Raw genomic sequence first — 17,805 nt, 5'->3', positions numbered from 1 at the left:
AGGAGGGCATGGCAGCCCACTCCAGTATTGTTGCCTGGAGAAGCCCATGGACAGAGGAGCCTGGCGGGCTGTAGCCCATAGGGTCACAAAGAGCTGGGCAGGACTGAAGTGACTTCATATGCATAAACAACTGCTATGAGAGTCATTTATTTAACAGATATTTATGGAGCTAAGTGTGTCACGGATATGAAAATGAGTGATTCAGGTGTCGGTCCTCAAAAAGCTCTCCGTGAGTTTTCCATAAGGCTTTAATCCATTCTCCTTGTCAGTGGTTTCTGTGTCCCTCACTTGGGGCAGGGGGGAATCCCACAGTTTCCATGGGCCAGGGAGCCTTAAGAAGGTGTAATGGGAAAGCAGTGGCTGGATTTGGATGAGTCTTCACCACGGGCAGCTCCTGGAATCATGGGGGAGGGTGGCCCTCCGGACTCCCAGAGGGAGCAGCAACCAGTCTGGCCCTGAGCACTTGCTAAGTAACATCATGTTAAAAGATAATGAAATGACTCATCTTGAAGAGGAGAAGGAAATGGCAACCCACTCCAGTACGCTTCCAAGTAGCCTGGTAGGCTGCAGTCCATGGGGTCGCGAAGAGTTGGACACAACTGAGCGACTTCACTTCGCTTCGCTTCATCTTGAAGAGATCTTCGGTTTTACTGGCCTGATGTGTGGAGGGAATAGAGCCTAAAAGTTTAGGATTTGCAGCTAACATAGTGATTTTTGCTTTGGTGGTCAGGGTTTACAGCATTAATGGACAGGTTCAGCCTGAGCTGCAAGTTGGAGCATGACATGGACAGACTGGCCCACATCTTCAGTTATTACATTAGTGACATCGTGGAGCGTGAGTGACTATTGTGGGGGAGGGAAGAGGTGTGGTGCTGGGCCCCTGAGGGTTTGTAACAGAAGGGGACCTGGGGTACTTTAAAATGCACACTAAAAGTGACATCCTTTTAGTGTCATTCATCCTTAATATCTTTTGGTTAATATCTTGATATCTTTTTGCCACTGATGAGCTAGACCTTTGCCTGTGTCTGCCATTATACCCAGTTTCACATCATGTTGACTCATCGTGTTCAGAAATGGGAGGAAAGTGCTGCTTTTTACTTTATATATTTGTATTTTATTTCAAAATAAAGTATTCCTCAGGTTGTCTCTTCAAACTGTAATATGTATCTCATGTGTATATCAGATAAAACATATAGAACACCTTCCCATTCTGTTATTGCATTTTGATCTTCTGCAGTAGGAATGAGTGTTTACTTTCTGCCATGTATTAAGTTTGTGGATATTTGCCTAATCTGGAGGGGGGAGGGACTTTCCATTTATATAATAAACATGTTCTGAGTACCATCTCTGTGACATACATTATCATAAGTGCAGGGCATACAAAAATCTACTCTTCAAAGAGCTTTGAGTCGTTAGGTCTACCTAACATAAATTACTCTGGCCCTATACCCTTTAGTACTAATATAACATTGCCTTCCTTTACTGACAGTATCCTGTTGAGTTATATCATTATTCTGAGATTCACCAGAATAATTACTTCGTGGCATTTCCTTTAGCCATGTGAAGTGACTATTTGACTGCCCCTGTACCCCTGAGGAACAAGTATAAAAAGTCTTTAGAGAAGAATTCCCTGGTAATCCAGTGGTTAGGACTCCATGTTTCCAATACTGGAGTCCAGGTTCAATCCCTGGTCCAGGAACTAAGATCCTGCAAGCCGTTTGGTGTGGCCAAAATTTTGTTTTAATTTAAAAATAAAGTCTTTCAATTGATTTCTTCAAGTTTAGATGAAAGGAGGAGATGGAAATCATATATCATGTTTGTATTATAAGCAAGAACGGCTGGGTATTGGAACAGATGGGAAAATAAAATCGATGCAGTACCTGCCTACCCCTGTGGAGACTATTATTGGGGACTAGTGGAGGATAGGTGTTAAGAATGGAAGCTGGAAGAGGCATCTGGAGCAGTTGCAGCAAGATAATGGAGGTTTTATCTAGGTTAGTGTTTCTCAACCTTGGTAGCACATTGGATAACCACTTAGAAAGCTTTTAAAAATCCTGTCTAGACTTCACCCCAGACCAGTTAAATTAGAACATCTTGGATGAGGCCCAAGAATGAGGATTTTTAAAGTTTCACAGGCAATTTCAGTATGCAGTAAAAGTTGAAACCGTTGGTCTAGATATATGGCAATGAAGGGAGCTATATGGAGGTGATTTGAAATACAAATATTTCGCAGTTCAGCAGACAGGATTTTCTAATGTATCAGATTTCAGTGGGAAGCAGTGAGGAAAGGTTTTCTGACTTTTGTAGCTGAGTTTATGGTAGAATCACTGAATCGTGATGGGAAAGATGGCTTTGAGAAGGAAAATTAAGGGTTCTATTTTAATAAAGTAAAAATAAAATTTTTTTAATAAAAATAAAAAAATAGATTTGAGTTTAAAGATGTTAATAAGTCAGTCATTCAAGGGGAGAAATGAAGTTAGTAGCTGTGATTGAGATGGAGCTCAGAGAATATATCTGTTAGAGTTGAAAAGTGAGTTGATGGCATGAAGATATTAAAGTTAATAAATGATTGAGTCCGTGTGGGGCGAGTGTAAATAGCCTAAAACTAAGCCTTAAGGAATTCCAGGGGAGGATTTTGATTACCGAGAAAGAACCTACAAAAGAAACTGTAAATCAGCCAGTCAGGTAGGATTTTGTGGTATTTCTGAAGACATAAGTGGAAGTAATGTCTCTAGAAGAGGGCCGTTCTAGCTGGGTTGAGAATGAAAGGGTATCAGGTGCAGTGATGTCAGAAAAATAGTGAATTTAGCAAGATGAATGCTATCGATGATAATTTTAGTGAATTGGTGGAAATGGCCAAATTGGAATAAACCAAGAAGAGAATGATAAAATAAGCATGATTAGGATAGGAGGAGAAACTTGTGTATCACCAGCCTCTTGAGAATCATTTTGCTGGGAATATAACAAAAATGAGCTAATAACTAGAGAAGAAAACAGTCAAGAATACATGGGTTAATTTTGTTGTGCTTTGGTTTTGTTTCATTTTGTTTAATATATATTAATGGGAATGATGGAGTAGAGAGACGATAAGAAAGGGAGGGAAGCTTTTAAGAGGGTGAAAGGGACTAGGATCCAGAAGACAAATAGAATGGCTTTGAAGATAACGTCAAAGGGTTTTTGAGGAGGACATTCCCGTTTTTAGAGAATACGGATATAGGAACCACAGATTTGCGGGAGAATTTAGGGGAAAGAAAGGAGTCTGAGCTTTAGAGAGAATAAATTAACCAAAAAAAAATAGGAGAAACTCAGTAGGCCATTCTTTTCCTCATACATGACTCTACCCGTGATCTGGCGTATCTCTGATTTTTGACTCGTTTTCCTCTCTCTCCCTTACTTGATTTCAGATGTGCTCTGTTTTGGAGGAGATATCCTAAATATCACAGGTATTTTTCAGTTTTTGGTTTGTTTTTTTTTTTTAACATTTACAGCACTATAAGTTAGGAAGACTATATTTAGATGGAATTTGGCATATAGCATTGTTTGGTTATTTAACATGTACTGGGCCCTGGGAAAGCAAAGATGAGGAAGGCACAGTCTCTGCCTCAGAGGATATCTCAATTTAATGGAAAAGCCGTGTCGGTAGTCAGCTCCCATGTACTTTACATTTTGTTCAGATTGAATGACAGGAAAATAAGTACCTATAAAGCACTCATGAGAAAACTAACGAAAACCTTGGTCACTAATAGCAGAAGCTAAGTATATGATAGGGAGAGAAGTCTAGCTTGTCTCTCCTTTCTGGAGAACTCTTAGGATCGTTAACAGCTATCTGCCACAGAGTTGGCCTATCCTTTCATTTAAATTTAATAAAGCCACTTAAAAAGTTAAAATTCAACTTGAATGTAATCCTACATTTTGTGAACCTGTTAGCTAGTACCTCTCCTCTATCTGTTAATATACTGATGGTAAAAAGAGAAAGGGCTACCAAAAATAGCCTTAGTTTTAGGAACATTTCAGCTTCTACCTAGTAATGTTTTTATATGCTGAATAGTTTTGAGGATCTAAAGCAGTATTTTAACCTAGCATGATAAATAGGGCCAAGAAAACTTGCTGACACCTTCCATGACATCTGCATTACTGTGGGTTTGCCTGGAGAGTGAATTCAGATATTTGATCTCTGTCAGCCAATTTTTTATCTCTGCAGGGAATGTGCTCCTAGCACTCTGGACAGTGGAACAAAATCAACTGAGTGACATCATTACTCTGGTGGCAAAATGCAGTCTGGAGATACAGGAGAAATTTGGGATCTACCATACCAGAGAAGGCCAGGACCTGCAGCTAAAGATAGGTAATAGCTACTAAAAGAGTGATCAGTTAATAATAATAAACCACTATAAAAATTCAAAAGATAAATGACAACCTAGAGAAAAACAACATTTGCAACTTATGTAGACAGCAGGTGGATTTTTCTAATAAAGAACACCTAGAAATCAAGAAAAGACTAACATTCTAAGAGAAAAATGAGCAAAGAAGAAGTAGCACATAAAGAAAGCATCCCTTGTAACTTGTAGAAAACTGGTCAACTTCATAATAAGAAAAATACCAATTGAAAGTACCAATTTAGATCATTTCTTATCTATAGATATGGAAAAATTCAGATGCTGAGCACACTGTTGATGAGGCTGTGAGGAATAAACCTCACACAGTGCTGATGAGAGGCAACAGTGGTACAACTTCTATGGAGGGTTATTCAGTAATTTCTATCAAGATTGCAAATGCATTTTTTTTCTTCAACCCAGCAAGCCTAATATTTATCCTTCAACCATACCATTTATCCTATCGGTACATCTGAATACTTATAAAATATCATATGTGTAAAATTTGGTTGCAATATAAATTGTGATAAATGTTTGAAAATAATACATCTATGGAAGACTAGTTAAATAAACAATAACATGTCTACCTACTGAGATTCTCTGCAACTTTAAAAAAAGATGTTTTACTCTAGCAATAGCTCCAAAATATAGGTGAGAAAAAGCAAGATGCAAAGCACTGTGTTTAGTATGCTACCTTTTGAGTAAGGAGGATAAGTTAAGAATTTTTATTTGTTTATATTTATATAAAGAAACACCAGAAAGATATATACGAAACTAATAGAAGTTACCTATTGGAGGAAAATAGTGTAGATAGATATATAAGTTTGAATCAAGACTTTTTAATGTATAGTCTTTATATAGTTTGGTTTTTGAACTATGTTACTGTATTACATTATCAAAAATATAATACAATGCCATAGAAATTTAAAAACTGAACACAGGCCACAGTTACAACAATGGCAAAGTCAAGGCTGAAGGGGACGCTCTATACAAAAAACCGCTTCACTGGAGTCCACAACCTCCAGGGGTTTCTGAAGTAAGGGCGAAAGTTGGCTTCAGCTATTCATTGGTATTTTGAGGAGCAGAAGTGAAGAATAATATTCTGAGTTGTATGGCATCTCTCCTACCATCCTTTTTTTGTTTTTCTGGTTTTTGTTTTATTGGTAGATAATTCATAATTGATAACTGTACATAGACATATGTATATACTTTTGAAACCATCACGACAATCAAAATAATGAACATATTCAACACTCACTAAAGTTTTCTGTGCCCCTTTACAAACTTTCCCTCCCTTCCCTCCCCATCCCCAAACAATCACAGATCTCCTTGCTATCTTAGAGTTTATTTTTAATTTTTAAATAATGTTATATAAGTGGTATCATACAGTATGTACTTTTTGGCTACTTTAATTCAGCATAATTTGACATTCATCATTCATTGTTATCCATTTTGGGCTATTACAAATAAAGCTGCCATGAACATCTGTGTACAAGTCTTTGTATGGACATTTGCATTTACTTCTCTTGGTTAAATACCTAGGAGTGAAAGGGCTGGGTCATAATGGTAGATGCATGTTTACCTTTTTCAGAAATTGTTAATTATTTTTTACCAAAGTGGTTGTACCATTTTACATTTCTGCCAGCAATGTATGAAAGTTCCAATTTCTCCATGTCCTAATCAACCTTTTTTATTGTCTGTTTGAGGTTGAAGAACTTCCTTTAACATTTCTCATAGTATGGGTCTGCTGTAGATATGTTTCTGTGTCTGCAAAAAAAAAAAAAATTTCACCTTTGTTTTTGAAGGGCATTTCCCCTGGGTATAGAATTCTAGATCGACAGAGTTTTCCCCTCTTACATGAAAGCTGTTCTGCTGTCTTCTAGTTTGCAGCGTTTCCAAGAAAAAATCTACTTTCAGCTTTATCTTTGTTTCTTTGTATATATAGTTTGCCAGCTGAGTTTGTCTAGTCATCACTTGTCTTCTTTTCTCTGGATAGGTCTCTCTGCAGGTCGGATTTCCCAGGTTATAGTTGGAGATGAGCAGCGCCAGTACCTCTTGGTGATTGGGCGGGATGTAGATGGTGTCCAGTTAGCTCAACGGCTGGCGCAAGCAAATGAGATTGTCCTGTCCTGGAACTGCTGGAAGCTCTGTGAGCAATACATGTTTGAAGTGGAAATCATGCGGGAGGATGAAGCTGTGAAGGTAGGAGGCTGGTCGCATCCACTGAAAGTCCTGAAAAGGACTTCCTGCTGCACAGGGCAGTACTCTGGTGGTGCTCAACACCAGGCCAAACCAGTAACCACTGGAACTTTATTTTGGAGGGAGGTGAGGGATACTCTCCCAGGAAAATCAGGCGGAATAGTAAGGCGGAAAAGATGAGCAATAAACAAGGGAAATGCCTTCCTCAGCCCTCTATTAAAGAACCAAAGGTAATCCAGTTGGTGGGTGGACACCGAATTGAGCAGTTCCCTTTCTATAGTTAAGAGATATGCGGATCATTGACCCATTTGATTTTGATGAGCATTTTTACAAGTGCCTCGATTATCTGCCACATTACCGGACAAGTGCTGGTAAGTTACTTTGTCCTTTATTATACTACCCGTGCCCGTTTCAAAGATTAATTTTTTGCATGGCTGGAGACATTTTGTTTGCTTTCCTTCTCTCAGACATTCTAAGAACTGCCCTGGAGTTGGATCCAGATTCTGCACTTGAGCAAACCCTGCGGAAGCACATAATGAAAAACCTTTTGAAGAAGGTTGTTTCCTAGTTCTTGAGCCATTGTGTGTAGGCTTTGTGTGTGTTTGTATAAATAAGTGCACATATACATATGTGACAACCATTCATACTGATCCAGTTCATCTCCTCCCCATTGTAATACCAGCAGATTTTCCCATCTGCACCAATTACTGACATGACTTACAAGTTTAGATTTCTCAGTCCTAGAAAGTAGAAACCATATTTGGTTTTTGTTTTTCCCTCTGGAAACTAATACTCTGTAAATAGGGTATAGAGTGTATGCTTGGTAAATACGTGTTGACTGATTCTGTATATGTAGTAAGTGATATAAAGACTAATAGAATTAGATATATCAAACTATGTCTTAGAGAAGAAAATAGAAAAGCTTGACAAATTTCATCAGTCAGTCAGATTTAAAGTCAAATGATTTTAACTCCAAGTGCACTAGTTGGTACATGTTCTATGCCTCTTGAACCTGAATTTTAATTTTTTTGTCTAATGTCCGAAAGTTATTTTCTCATGTTTACCATGGAATATAGAACTTAAAGGCCTAGACATGGTACTGAAAGTTGAAGACACAGCAAGGTGACTGACCATATCTTTGTAGATTGATGAAGGCCAACCTATGGAGTATATATCCGAATTCCGTACTGTGACAATGGTTTTGGTCAGCCTCGAGTTCCACAAGACAGCGTGGATGTTGCATTTGTGTCATCTTATCCAGGAGGCTGCGTTATACATCTCCACAGTGATAGAGAAAGGGGGTGGCCAGCTGAGCCGAATCTTTATGTTTGAGACAGTAAGTACAAGGGAACTTGCCATATCAACATTAAAGGTGAGTAAGGAATAATAGTCTTATGACCAGTTTCTCTCTCACTGATAGACACTCTCTCTCAAAGATAGAGACTAGAAATTGAATTTTTGAAAGTTCTTAACATATTTCTCTGGTGTTTTAAATTTCAGTTCTTTATATAGTTAAAGGAAGTTTTTCTTTCTTTAAAAATTTCCCTGTTGATGTAGCCTAGGATGTCGATTTCGTGAATCTTATAGAGTCCTTCATGTCTAATAGAAATCCGAGCCAGGAAGGGGTCTGGCTTCACTCAGGGAAGCTGGTTCAGTTGAGGCAAGCTATATTTCTTCCCCAGGTCAATTTCCCTTTTCTTTCTTTGTCACCTGTCTCAGGGCTGCATGTTCCTCTGTGTTTTCGGCCTTCCTGGGGATAAGAAGCCAGACGAGTGTGCGCATGCCCTGGAGAGCTCCTTCAGCATCTTCAGCTTCTGCTGGGAGAATCTTGCTGAGACCAAGTGAGGAGGAAGGTGGGGCAGAGAGGAGCTTCTCAGACCCAGTGGGGCTCTTCAGGCAGGGTAGGAGGTGGTAGCAAGTATCAGGAGTTGAGAGCATCCAGAGTCTGCCTGAAGGGGAGGGAGCGTGCTAAGAGAAGTCAGAAGACAAGATATGTTAAGAAATCACTAGATACAGAACTGTGTGCTAGATTCCCAGGGGAAATGGGTGTAAGACTTCATCCAGTGAGGTGGGAGAGGGGAAGGTGCAGAGTGTGCATAGCAAGACGCTAGAACACTGCAAAGGAACAACCAGTGTGTAAATTAATATACAACTGATAAATCTGTATGTGAAGAGATGGCTGCCTGTCTTTGGGGAGGGGAGGGGGAAGGAAGAGAAGTTGTGGAGCAATTACCTCGATAGGAAGGGACCACAGCTGGTTAACGCTCCTCTTCTTGGCTTTCACTCTTGGTCCTTCCCAGTCCTGTTGATTTTTCTGGAATTCCCACTGAATTGATCTCCTGCCTCCATATCCACACCACTCTGCCACCTACAAAAGCCCAGTCCTAATGAAGTTGTGCAACTACGACATGATTGGTTGGAATTTTTCAAATGACCGTTTTGGTTGTTTTTTTTTTTTTTCCCCACTAGAAAGGTATAAGGAAAGTGTGTACATGAGTAGATTTGGAAAAAACAGTCATTCTTAATGTCAGCGTTGAGTCAAAGATTTGTTTGCTTGCCATACTTATTCAAGATGAGTAAAAATTATATCACCTACTTTCATAATACTTTAACATTTTGTTAAAATACTTTAGTATATGCTAGCAGTGTGAACATTTGTATCCTTTTACACATGAGGAAACAGGCCCCAGAAGAGGAGTTACTAGCATGTAGCAGAGCTGGTAATGACACCCAGATCTTCTGAACTCAAACCTGTGTTATTTTCATTACCTCATAGCTGCCTCTTACAAAATACAAATATTCCCTTTTCATACTGAAGAGGAACTTAGAGATTGTCTCTCCAACTTCTTACTGGGTTGGCCAAAAGGTTCGTTCAGGCTTATCAATAAAATGTAACAGAAAAACCCAAACAAACCTTTTGGCCAACCTGGTATTTTATAGATAAGATGCTACAGTTGCTTTTCTTGGTGAAAAGTGAAAGTGTTAGTCACTCAGTTGTGTCCAATTCTTTGGGACCCCGTGGACTGTAGCCCACCAGGCTCCTCTGTCCATGGATTTCTCAAAGCAAGAACACTGGAGTAGGTAGCCACGCCCTCCTCCAGGGTATCTTCCTGACCCAGGGATCGAACCTGGGTCTCCTGCATTGCAGGCAGATTCTTAACCATCTGAGCCACCAGGTATGTGATGGCAGTTCTTTCAGGCTTGCTGAGATCCACAGATACTACAGCCTACTTCCCAGTCGTACCTCCAGTATGAGTATGCTAAGCCATTCCTTCCAGTGCGCTCTATTCTGTTTCCAAATTTTGCACTGACTTCTGGTCTTCAACAGTCCTGCTGTTAGCCCTTACTGTTGAATATGATAGTCATTTCTTTGGTCATTAGAGATTGGTTATCTTACAGTGCCTTTAAGCATGCCTTCTATGACTCTTAGACCATAACTTGATCCTTTCAGTCTTTTTTAGTTTAGAATATTGTAGATGTTGAGATGAGCTCTCAAGATCTTGTCTAGCTCTTGGTTCGATCCTTGATTTGATCCTTAGTTTGACCTGGGTTCGATCCCCGGGTTAGGAAGATCCACTGAAGAAGGGAAAGGCTACCCACTCCAGTACTCTGGCCTGGAGAATTCCATGGACTGTATAGTCCATGGGATCGCAAAGAGTTGGACGCGACTGAGTGACTTTCACTTTCATTTTCATTGTAGATGTTAAGAGCTAGACAAGATCTTAGCGTTCATCTCATTTGGCCTCCTGAACTTAAGTAACCTAAGACCCATAGGTCATGTTAGAAAGCCAAGTAATTTGACAGTGACAGATTCTAAAATCTACTTTCCAGGTCAGTGGTTTTAATTTTTTTTCTTGAAGATAGTTACTGATTCAGTAATTTCCTAAAATGTGTTTGGTAGAACACTAGTCCCTTTAAAAATACTAACAGAAAATGCCTTCATGGTCCTGTATGTTTGGGAATTGATGCAACTGTATTTCCTTCTTGAAGGTTCACAATATACATTAACATCAAAGTTTCTGAGTAGTCTCACAGTGAAGAAATTTGCTGTATTTTGTTTTGTTCAACATTTCCCAAATTTACTTGATCACCAAACACCAAGACGTATAAAAACCCAGAAGGATGAATGTTCTAAGGAGCATATTTTGGGAAATGCTTCCATCAGCAGCCTGACATTCTGAGTATTCCTTTCCTCTCGCATTCTAGCATTATTTGATCCATTAATCCTGTATAGTTCTATTGATCTACTTTTCAGTGTGGGATTTTATGTGAAGTAGCGTGGTGTAGTGGAAATAACAGGAGTCAGGAGGCCTGGATTCTCATTGTGGTTCTAATATTAACTCATACAACCCTGGGAAAGTTAATTCATGGGTTCAGTTTTTTTTTTTTTTCCCCTTCTGTCAAATGGATTTTAAATATTTGCCCTACATACCTCACATGTTTGTTGTTAATTATCCCTCAAAGGATCAGATGAGGTAATGAATTTGAAAGTACTTCAAAGAGCACACATAAAGTATCTGATAGATACAAGGTATTTTTAGTGTTTTTACTACTAATAGCTCTTCAACTGCCATTCCTGGAGAAGGAGAAACATTTTGTTCCTTTTGACTATTTCCCTAATATTCAGTACTTTGTACCCACCATGTGGTGCTGTCTGACAGCAGCCTCTGGCCCTGTGCATTCTGAGCCCTAAAACTAGATTTCTGGATCTAGGGGAGTGGCAGTCTGGTGCCTGAAGTAGAGGTTTCTGAGTACATAGTTACCAACTGTTATTTTTCTCATCCCCAGGCTTGTTTCCATCAGTATCACCAATGGACCAGTATTCTGTGGCATGGTTGGGGCAGTTTCAAGACATGAATATACAGGTAGGATAGGATATTGGACTGTTAGGTCTGTGATTTAGAGGGCAAAGATGGAGGAGGTGATCAAAAAGTCTCCATCCTTTTCTTTACTGTCTCTGTGATACAGTTATTGGCCCAAAAGTAAGCCTCGTGGCAAGAATGATAACTGCTTATCCAGGTTTGGTGTCCTGTGATGAGGTAACATATCTGAGATCTATGCTACCTGCTTACAACTTCAGGAAGCTCCCAGAGAAAATGATGAAAAATATCTCTAACCCAGGGAAGATGTATGAATACGTTGGCCATAGAAGATGTATGTGAGTGTCATTCCGCGATAGTTCACTCCCCTCTGTTTTATAGAGTCGGGGCGTAGAAATAATCAGTGCTTAACTGTATGAAATTAGAGAGAACGATGCTTCTAATACTGGCCTGATGGAATAAGAGACGTAAGAGGAGGATTTCATGTCTACGATCTTTAGCTTTTATGTTTAGCTCTTAGCTCGTTCCTCAGGGAAATTCTGTGCAACGTGAAGAGGAGAGTAGTAGTGGGTCACTAGTCTAGATGTTCTTTTTTCTCTGTGTACTTTCACTGGTTACTTCCCTAAGCCTGGAAAAATTAATAGTTTTTCTCCCCTTCTCCCCTTCCAAATTTTTTTTAGTTTTTAAAAAACGTTTATACAGAACTCTGGACCTCTTTGATTGTTTGAAAATATTTGTTTATAAGGACAACTTGTAAGTATATTATCTATCTCAATCTATTTTTAATTAATGCATTTCCCTTTGTCCTTTTCCCCAGAATGTTTGGAAAGAGACATTTGGCCACAGAGAGAAATAAAAATCACTCTTTGCTAGGTAAGTTTCCCTTTTTACCTTAAGTCATAATTTTGTAGATGATTAAATGTTATTTAAAAAGCAAAAAGAGACTAAATGCATCTAAGCTTGTAATAGAAAATAGAGAGCAACCTTCTTAGTGAATTTGTGTTAATTTTGAGGAGGACTTACCATTTCTTTTCCACACTGGATGTTTACATTTCAAGTTCCAACATTTAGTAAGAATCTTTGTAAGGATTTGCATCTTTAGGGAGAAATCTTTAGAGGGAAATTCCTCGTCCTGAGATGGTGACGACAGCACCGAGACTGTTCCACCCATACTGTGTTTACCCTGTCTGTATACTTCTCTTATCTATATCCGCTAGACCATTATTTCCGCATAGCAGTGACAGATTCTGCACACTCAATAGTTATAATGGAAATTCTTTTTTACAAAAAGCTGAGAAGATATAGTAGCTCCCGTGTCCATATGGTGCCTCGTTGTCCTCAATATTATTCCTTAGGCTCTGGAAAAAACCTGCAAGCCCAACACACATTTATGTATAGTCCAGAGTTGATTTTCTGGAAAAAAAGATCTGAAGGTTTACCAAGTAATGGAATTCTGCCAAGGATTCTGGGGCAGAAGCCATTCTGAGAATTACCTTGACAAATTAATTCAAATAAATAAGTATCTGCTAAGAAGTACAGGTATGTTATGTGCTCCTTGTCTCTTTAACAGACCGGGAGAAAGAACTGGAAGCTTTCCGAATGGCACAGCAGGAATGTTTGCACCAGAAGAAGGGTCAGGCAGTTCTGTATGAAGGTGGAAAAGGCTGTGGAAAAAGTCAGCTCTTGGCTGAAATAAACTTCCTGGCCCAGAAGGAAGGGCACAGGTAAAGACTCTTGATTTCTGACTTGGCGTGTATTTCTCTTGGGGCTCCTTTCCCTCACTGGTGAGATGCTTGTATCATTAGATCCGGCATCCTTGGGCTGCTGGAGTGAGGCCTCTCTGTGCATCAGGGGACTCCCAGTGACCATAGTAACGTTCACCAGGGTGTTGCCGTTGAAGCTGAAGAAAGCGGATTCCAAGCAGTGCTTCCACGCCATCCAGACTCTCATGGCCATCTTCTTTGAGATTGATACATGCCCAGCCCATTACCGGCAAGAGCGCCTCCGCAAACAGCTCAGTGGGATAGTGGAGGAGCCTCTCCACTGCCTTTTTAATGACCTCTTCTTTGTGAAGGTAACGAAGGCGATAGCTGTGTGAACTGGATTACTGATATTACTGACATTTTTGGTGGATAATTGGACCCAGGATTGTCTTCTAATCTAAAACCCTTTAGCCATATGTACATATATGTACATATATCCTGAGGACACAGAGTTAGCAACGGCAGGATTGAGATCTGAAAAGTCTTTGACACCAGAACCCAGACTTTTTCCTTTTTGAGGAGAATGGATTCTAGGACCAACTCTGAAACTTGCTAGTTGTATGTCTTGGCACAAATCACTTAGCCTTTCTGAGCCTCAATTTTTTTCACCTGCAAAATGACCGTTGTAGTACTTTATGTGGTTTTTGTATGAATTATAGAGGAGGTAGGGTGCATTGTAAATGTGAAAGTGCTAAAAAGGTGATACTGACCAGTCAAGGATACCCAGCAGTTGTATCCATGTGTTCTCGAGTTGGTTGCAGCATCTTGTTCTTTAACCTTCCCTTTCCATTCCTGCGTGTCACTTGAACCAGCATCTGAATCTCAAAAGCTTCCAGTGATCTAGGATTTATGTAGTACCCAATAGCAAGTAGGCTAAGAATTCCCTGGTCCACAATTCCATTTATTCATCCTTCATCACTTCTCCTAATCTACCCAGCATGCAGGGCACTGAATCTAATGAAAAACAGAGAAAACAAAAATCTTTCCAGTCCCTCAGCATACGGCTGTCTTAAGACAGGCCTTCCCTGAAGTCGCCAAGGAGCAGTCTCACTTTGGCTCTCAGGCCCATGGGAGCTCATGCGCTCCAGCCTGGCACAATGGGGATGTCGATTGCAATACTTTCTCACAAGTCTGCTGCTACATTCATTTTGGTATATTTAGAATAACCGGGGTACTAGAATTGTCCAGAGTGACATTGCTAAGCCTGACTTGTCACTTTATTCCTCAGTCATGATCCTTTAAGGGTTTGCCAGAGTTCAGCGTGAAAAGGAGATGTCTCTCTCTAACTACCAGTGAACTTTCAGTATCACCCTCTGAACTATATATTGATGTTTGATTGGTATTTGTAACCCTATGCCCACTCCTGTAGAAACCCATTCTTACTCAAAATAAAATCATTTTCTCTTTGCTTTTGAGAACCTGTATATTTTTATTAGATTGTCATTTTGAATGATAATATATGGTTAATTTTCCCGGTCAGTTTCCCTTATCCTTCAAAGTTTCGCGCATGGATGACCTGGCCAGACAACAGAAGATTAAAGCATGTTTTTTTGAAGTGCTTGAGAAGGTGGGTATTTTTGCTACATACCATTAATTCTTAATAGGTGGAAATGATTCATGCTCAGTATAATCTATCCACATATTGCCTGGACTTAGACATTTCTTGGCCTACATATTTATTGATATCTTCATTGTTATATTTATTTTAACCTTGAATCCATTCTATAGCACAGCATACAAGAAAAGGTGTTTGCTCTTTCCTGATCCTGTTTCTTAATGAAATTTTAATAACTCAAAACAGCGATTTCTAGACGCAGGTGGATAGCTATTTTACCTCCTATTTATCAAAAATACAGGTACTCAGTCCCCAGTCTAGGATTCCAGAGTCAAGGACCTGTATAAGAAGAAACTGATATAGCCATTCTGGAAAGCTATGTTGAAGTAACCAGTCAAACTTTTAAAAAAATTCATCGTCTATACCCAGCAGTTCTACTTCTGGATATAAATCCCAGGTAGCTGGTTCATTGCAGTGTTTTGTTTGTGAAGGTTAGGGAGGTGTTGGCATGAATTTATAGATGCACACTTGGGGTATATATAGTGCCGATATTAGAAGTAGGGCAGAAAGTGAAAACACAGCAACACAGAGTGATCTAAAAATAATCCTGAATATTTTATCTTTTCTTATGGCAGAGGTTTTTATCTTTTTTATCTTTTCTTATGGCTGAGTGTGTATATATGCATATACATATTTATACACCACATATTCTTTATCCATTTATCCATCGGCCAGCACGTCAGTTGTTTCTGCATCTTGGCTATAGTAAGTAATGCTGCAGTGAACATAGGGATGCATGTATCTTTCCAAATTAGTGTTTTTATATTCTTCAGATGAATATCCAGAAGTGGAATGGCTGAATAAAAAAGATAAAATCTTGCCATTTCTGACAACATGGATGGAACTTGAGGGCACCATACTAAGTGAAATAAATCAGATAGAGAAAGACAAATACCATATAACTTCATTCATGTTGAATATTAATAAATGAGCAAAAGCAAACACATAGATACAGAGAACTGAGTATCAGTTGCCAGAGGGTGAAGGGGGTCAACTATATGGTGATGGATGGAAACTATACCTTCGGTGGTAAGCATGGTGTAGTGTGTCCAGAAGTTAAAATATAATATTGTACACATAAAACATATAATGCTATAAACCAATTTTTGAAGTCCTGAGTAAAGAGAGAAATAATGAGACCTGTAATACAGTACCATTTACATAAAAGCACTTTACTTGACAAAACAGCGATGCGCATTTTATAGGAATGCAATGCAAGCGGAAGGTGGTAGGATAAGTGTACTAGCATGATTACCTGCGGCAGTGGGGAATGGAATGTGGGCGGAGAATGTGGATAAAAGAAAATACTTTTTTTAAAGTCTGCACGAGTGGAACATGATAATTGGTGGTTTTAGCTAGTACTCCCAGGTAATTCTGATGTGCAGCCTGGCTTGGAAGTTACTCTATAAAAAATGCTGTGAATTACCACACAGTTTGAAGCTTTTTCCAAAATGAAATATTTGAAAGCTTCAAGTTTGATTTGGAGAACATTTTGATGTTTGTTTCCTATTTCAATTAGAGTATTTTCATATTCAAAGAAACTCAGTACATTTCTTTAGGAATTAGATATACAGGCTTTATTTTATATTTATAAAGTAAAATATTACCTGGGCTTAGTTTACATTTTACTCTGAAAATACCAGCATGTACTGACATTTAAGGTGTTGATGGGGAATTCGAAATTCATGGTAGATTTGAAAATCAGATGACTTCATTTCTAATCAGAGGTTTTCAATGTTTCTCAACTGTTATTTCCAGGCAGTAAGGGAAACACCACTGATTTTCCTCATTGACGAGGCCCAGTATATGGATGCAGCTTCCTGGGAATTTTCAGGAACACTGCTGTCCGGCGTGCCCATCATCATGGTGATGACGTTGACCCCTACCTCCACTCTGTGTGGCCAGGCCCAGTACTTCCTGCAGAGCCCTCCAGCTGTCCTGGTGCCCATTTCAAAGTTGGCAGCGACCTCACTGTTGAGAATGGCATGTTGGGAACTGGGGGTGGTGAGCATCCCCCAAGAGCTGCAGATGTGAGTGGCTAGGACTAGCTGGGCACTTGATTAAGGGAGGAGCCAGTGCCATAATATAGGAGAAGGCTCAGGTCTCACACCAGAGTTGGGGGAGAGAAGGGCATTAGAAACCATGATGAAGCCCAAAAGTGGATTTAAGAGTAGACAGTCTCCTAGTAACCCAGTAAAAGGGCTACCTCCCTGAACCATTCACCCAGGTTTTCATAGGACAGTTAGGACTTGGATGGCTTGCCTCATTTTTCCATTATGTGTGGCCAGGTCAATTTCTTCCAGAGCCTTCAGCAAGGGGGTATTAGTTCCTTTTCAGCAAAATAGTTAAGCAAGCAAACTATTTCAAGCAAAATAGTTAAGAGAGAAAAGTTACTGCCAAAATACATTACGAAACCAGTCAGAAACGTCTTTTCATATTTCTGGGCTGCCGCTTCCCTCTGTTAGTGTGTATCATCAGGGACTGACTTTAACAAAAGAAGTAGTCCTCATTATGAAATACCATTCTGCTTGGCTCTCTTCAAGTGGGCCTCTTTAGTCAGCAATCCCCTGCTTACCTCTCTACAGCTACCTTCTCCGCAGGTGCTTTGGAAACCCCCTTTACTGTGAGGTCTTATGCCAGGATCTTCTCTCTAAAAACATACTGTGCTTTCATGACCTCCAAAAGGAGGAAGTGGAGAACAGCAAGTGGGAGACTCTCTCAGGTAAGCTGAGCTTCCCATGATTCTACCCTGGTCCCGCTGCTGGAGTTCGTTTCTGAGCATGGCATCACCTGGCCCTTATTAGGCATATGCCTATTCCCTGCTGACCTTATAAGCTGGATTAGGCCTTCCTGGCTAAGTGAACTATACAAATAATATGCAGCTGTGTTTACCATCTGGTGGCTAAGGCCGTAAAGAATCTGCCTGCAATGCAGGAGACCTGGGTTCCATCCCTGAGCCAGGAAGATCCCCTGGAGAAGGGAAAGGCTACCCATGCAGTGTTCTTGCCCGGAGTATTCCATGGACAGAGAAAAGC

The 17,805-nt window shown here is 39.8% G+C and overlaps 1 protein-coding gene across 1 annotated transcript in view; it reads left to right on the top strand.

The window, feature by feature from the left end:
* LOC102188365 (adenylate cyclase type 10) overlaps positions 1 to 17,805 on the top strand; it is a 38,492-nt gene that overhangs the window by 760 nt on the left and 19,927 nt on the right. The window contains exons 2-17 of the mRNA XM_018039255.1: positions 731 to 835; positions 3,405 to 3,443; positions 4,202 to 4,345; positions 6,370 to 6,575; positions 6,853 to 6,943; positions 7,040 to 7,128; positions 7,717 to 7,944; positions 8,292 to 8,413; positions 11,361 to 11,437; positions 11,541 to 11,730; positions 12,210 to 12,265; positions 12,963 to 13,116; positions 13,277 to 13,466; positions 14,636 to 14,722; positions 16,529 to 16,800; positions 17,356 to 17,492. Coding sequence (XP_017894744.1) covers positions 731 to 835; positions 3,405 to 3,443; positions 4,202 to 4,345; positions 6,370 to 6,575; positions 6,853 to 6,943; positions 7,040 to 7,128; positions 7,717 to 7,944; positions 8,292 to 8,413; positions 11,361 to 11,437; positions 11,541 to 11,730; positions 12,210 to 12,265; positions 12,963 to 13,116; positions 13,277 to 13,466; positions 14,636 to 14,722; positions 16,529 to 16,800; positions 17,356 to 17,492 — 2,187 coding nt within the window. The remainder of the gene's footprint in view (positions 1 to 730; positions 836 to 3,404; positions 3,444 to 4,201; positions 4,346 to 6,369; positions 6,576 to 6,852; positions 6,944 to 7,039; positions 7,129 to 7,716; positions 7,945 to 8,291; positions 8,414 to 11,360; positions 11,438 to 11,540; positions 11,731 to 12,209; positions 12,266 to 12,962; positions 13,117 to 13,276; positions 13,467 to 14,635; positions 14,723 to 16,528; positions 16,801 to 17,355; positions 17,493 to 17,805) is intronic.

The sequence above is a fragment of the Capra hircus genome, chromosome 23 (assembly GCF_001704415.2).
Source record: "Capra hircus breed San Clemente chromosome 23, ASM170441v1, whole genome shotgun sequence".
NCBI classification, from domain to species: domain Eukaryota; kingdom Metazoa; phylum Chordata; class Mammalia; order Artiodactyla; family Bovidae; genus Capra; species Capra hircus.
Note: the sequence above shows the minus strand (reverse complement) of the source record. Positions and strands in the feature narration are given on the sequence as shown.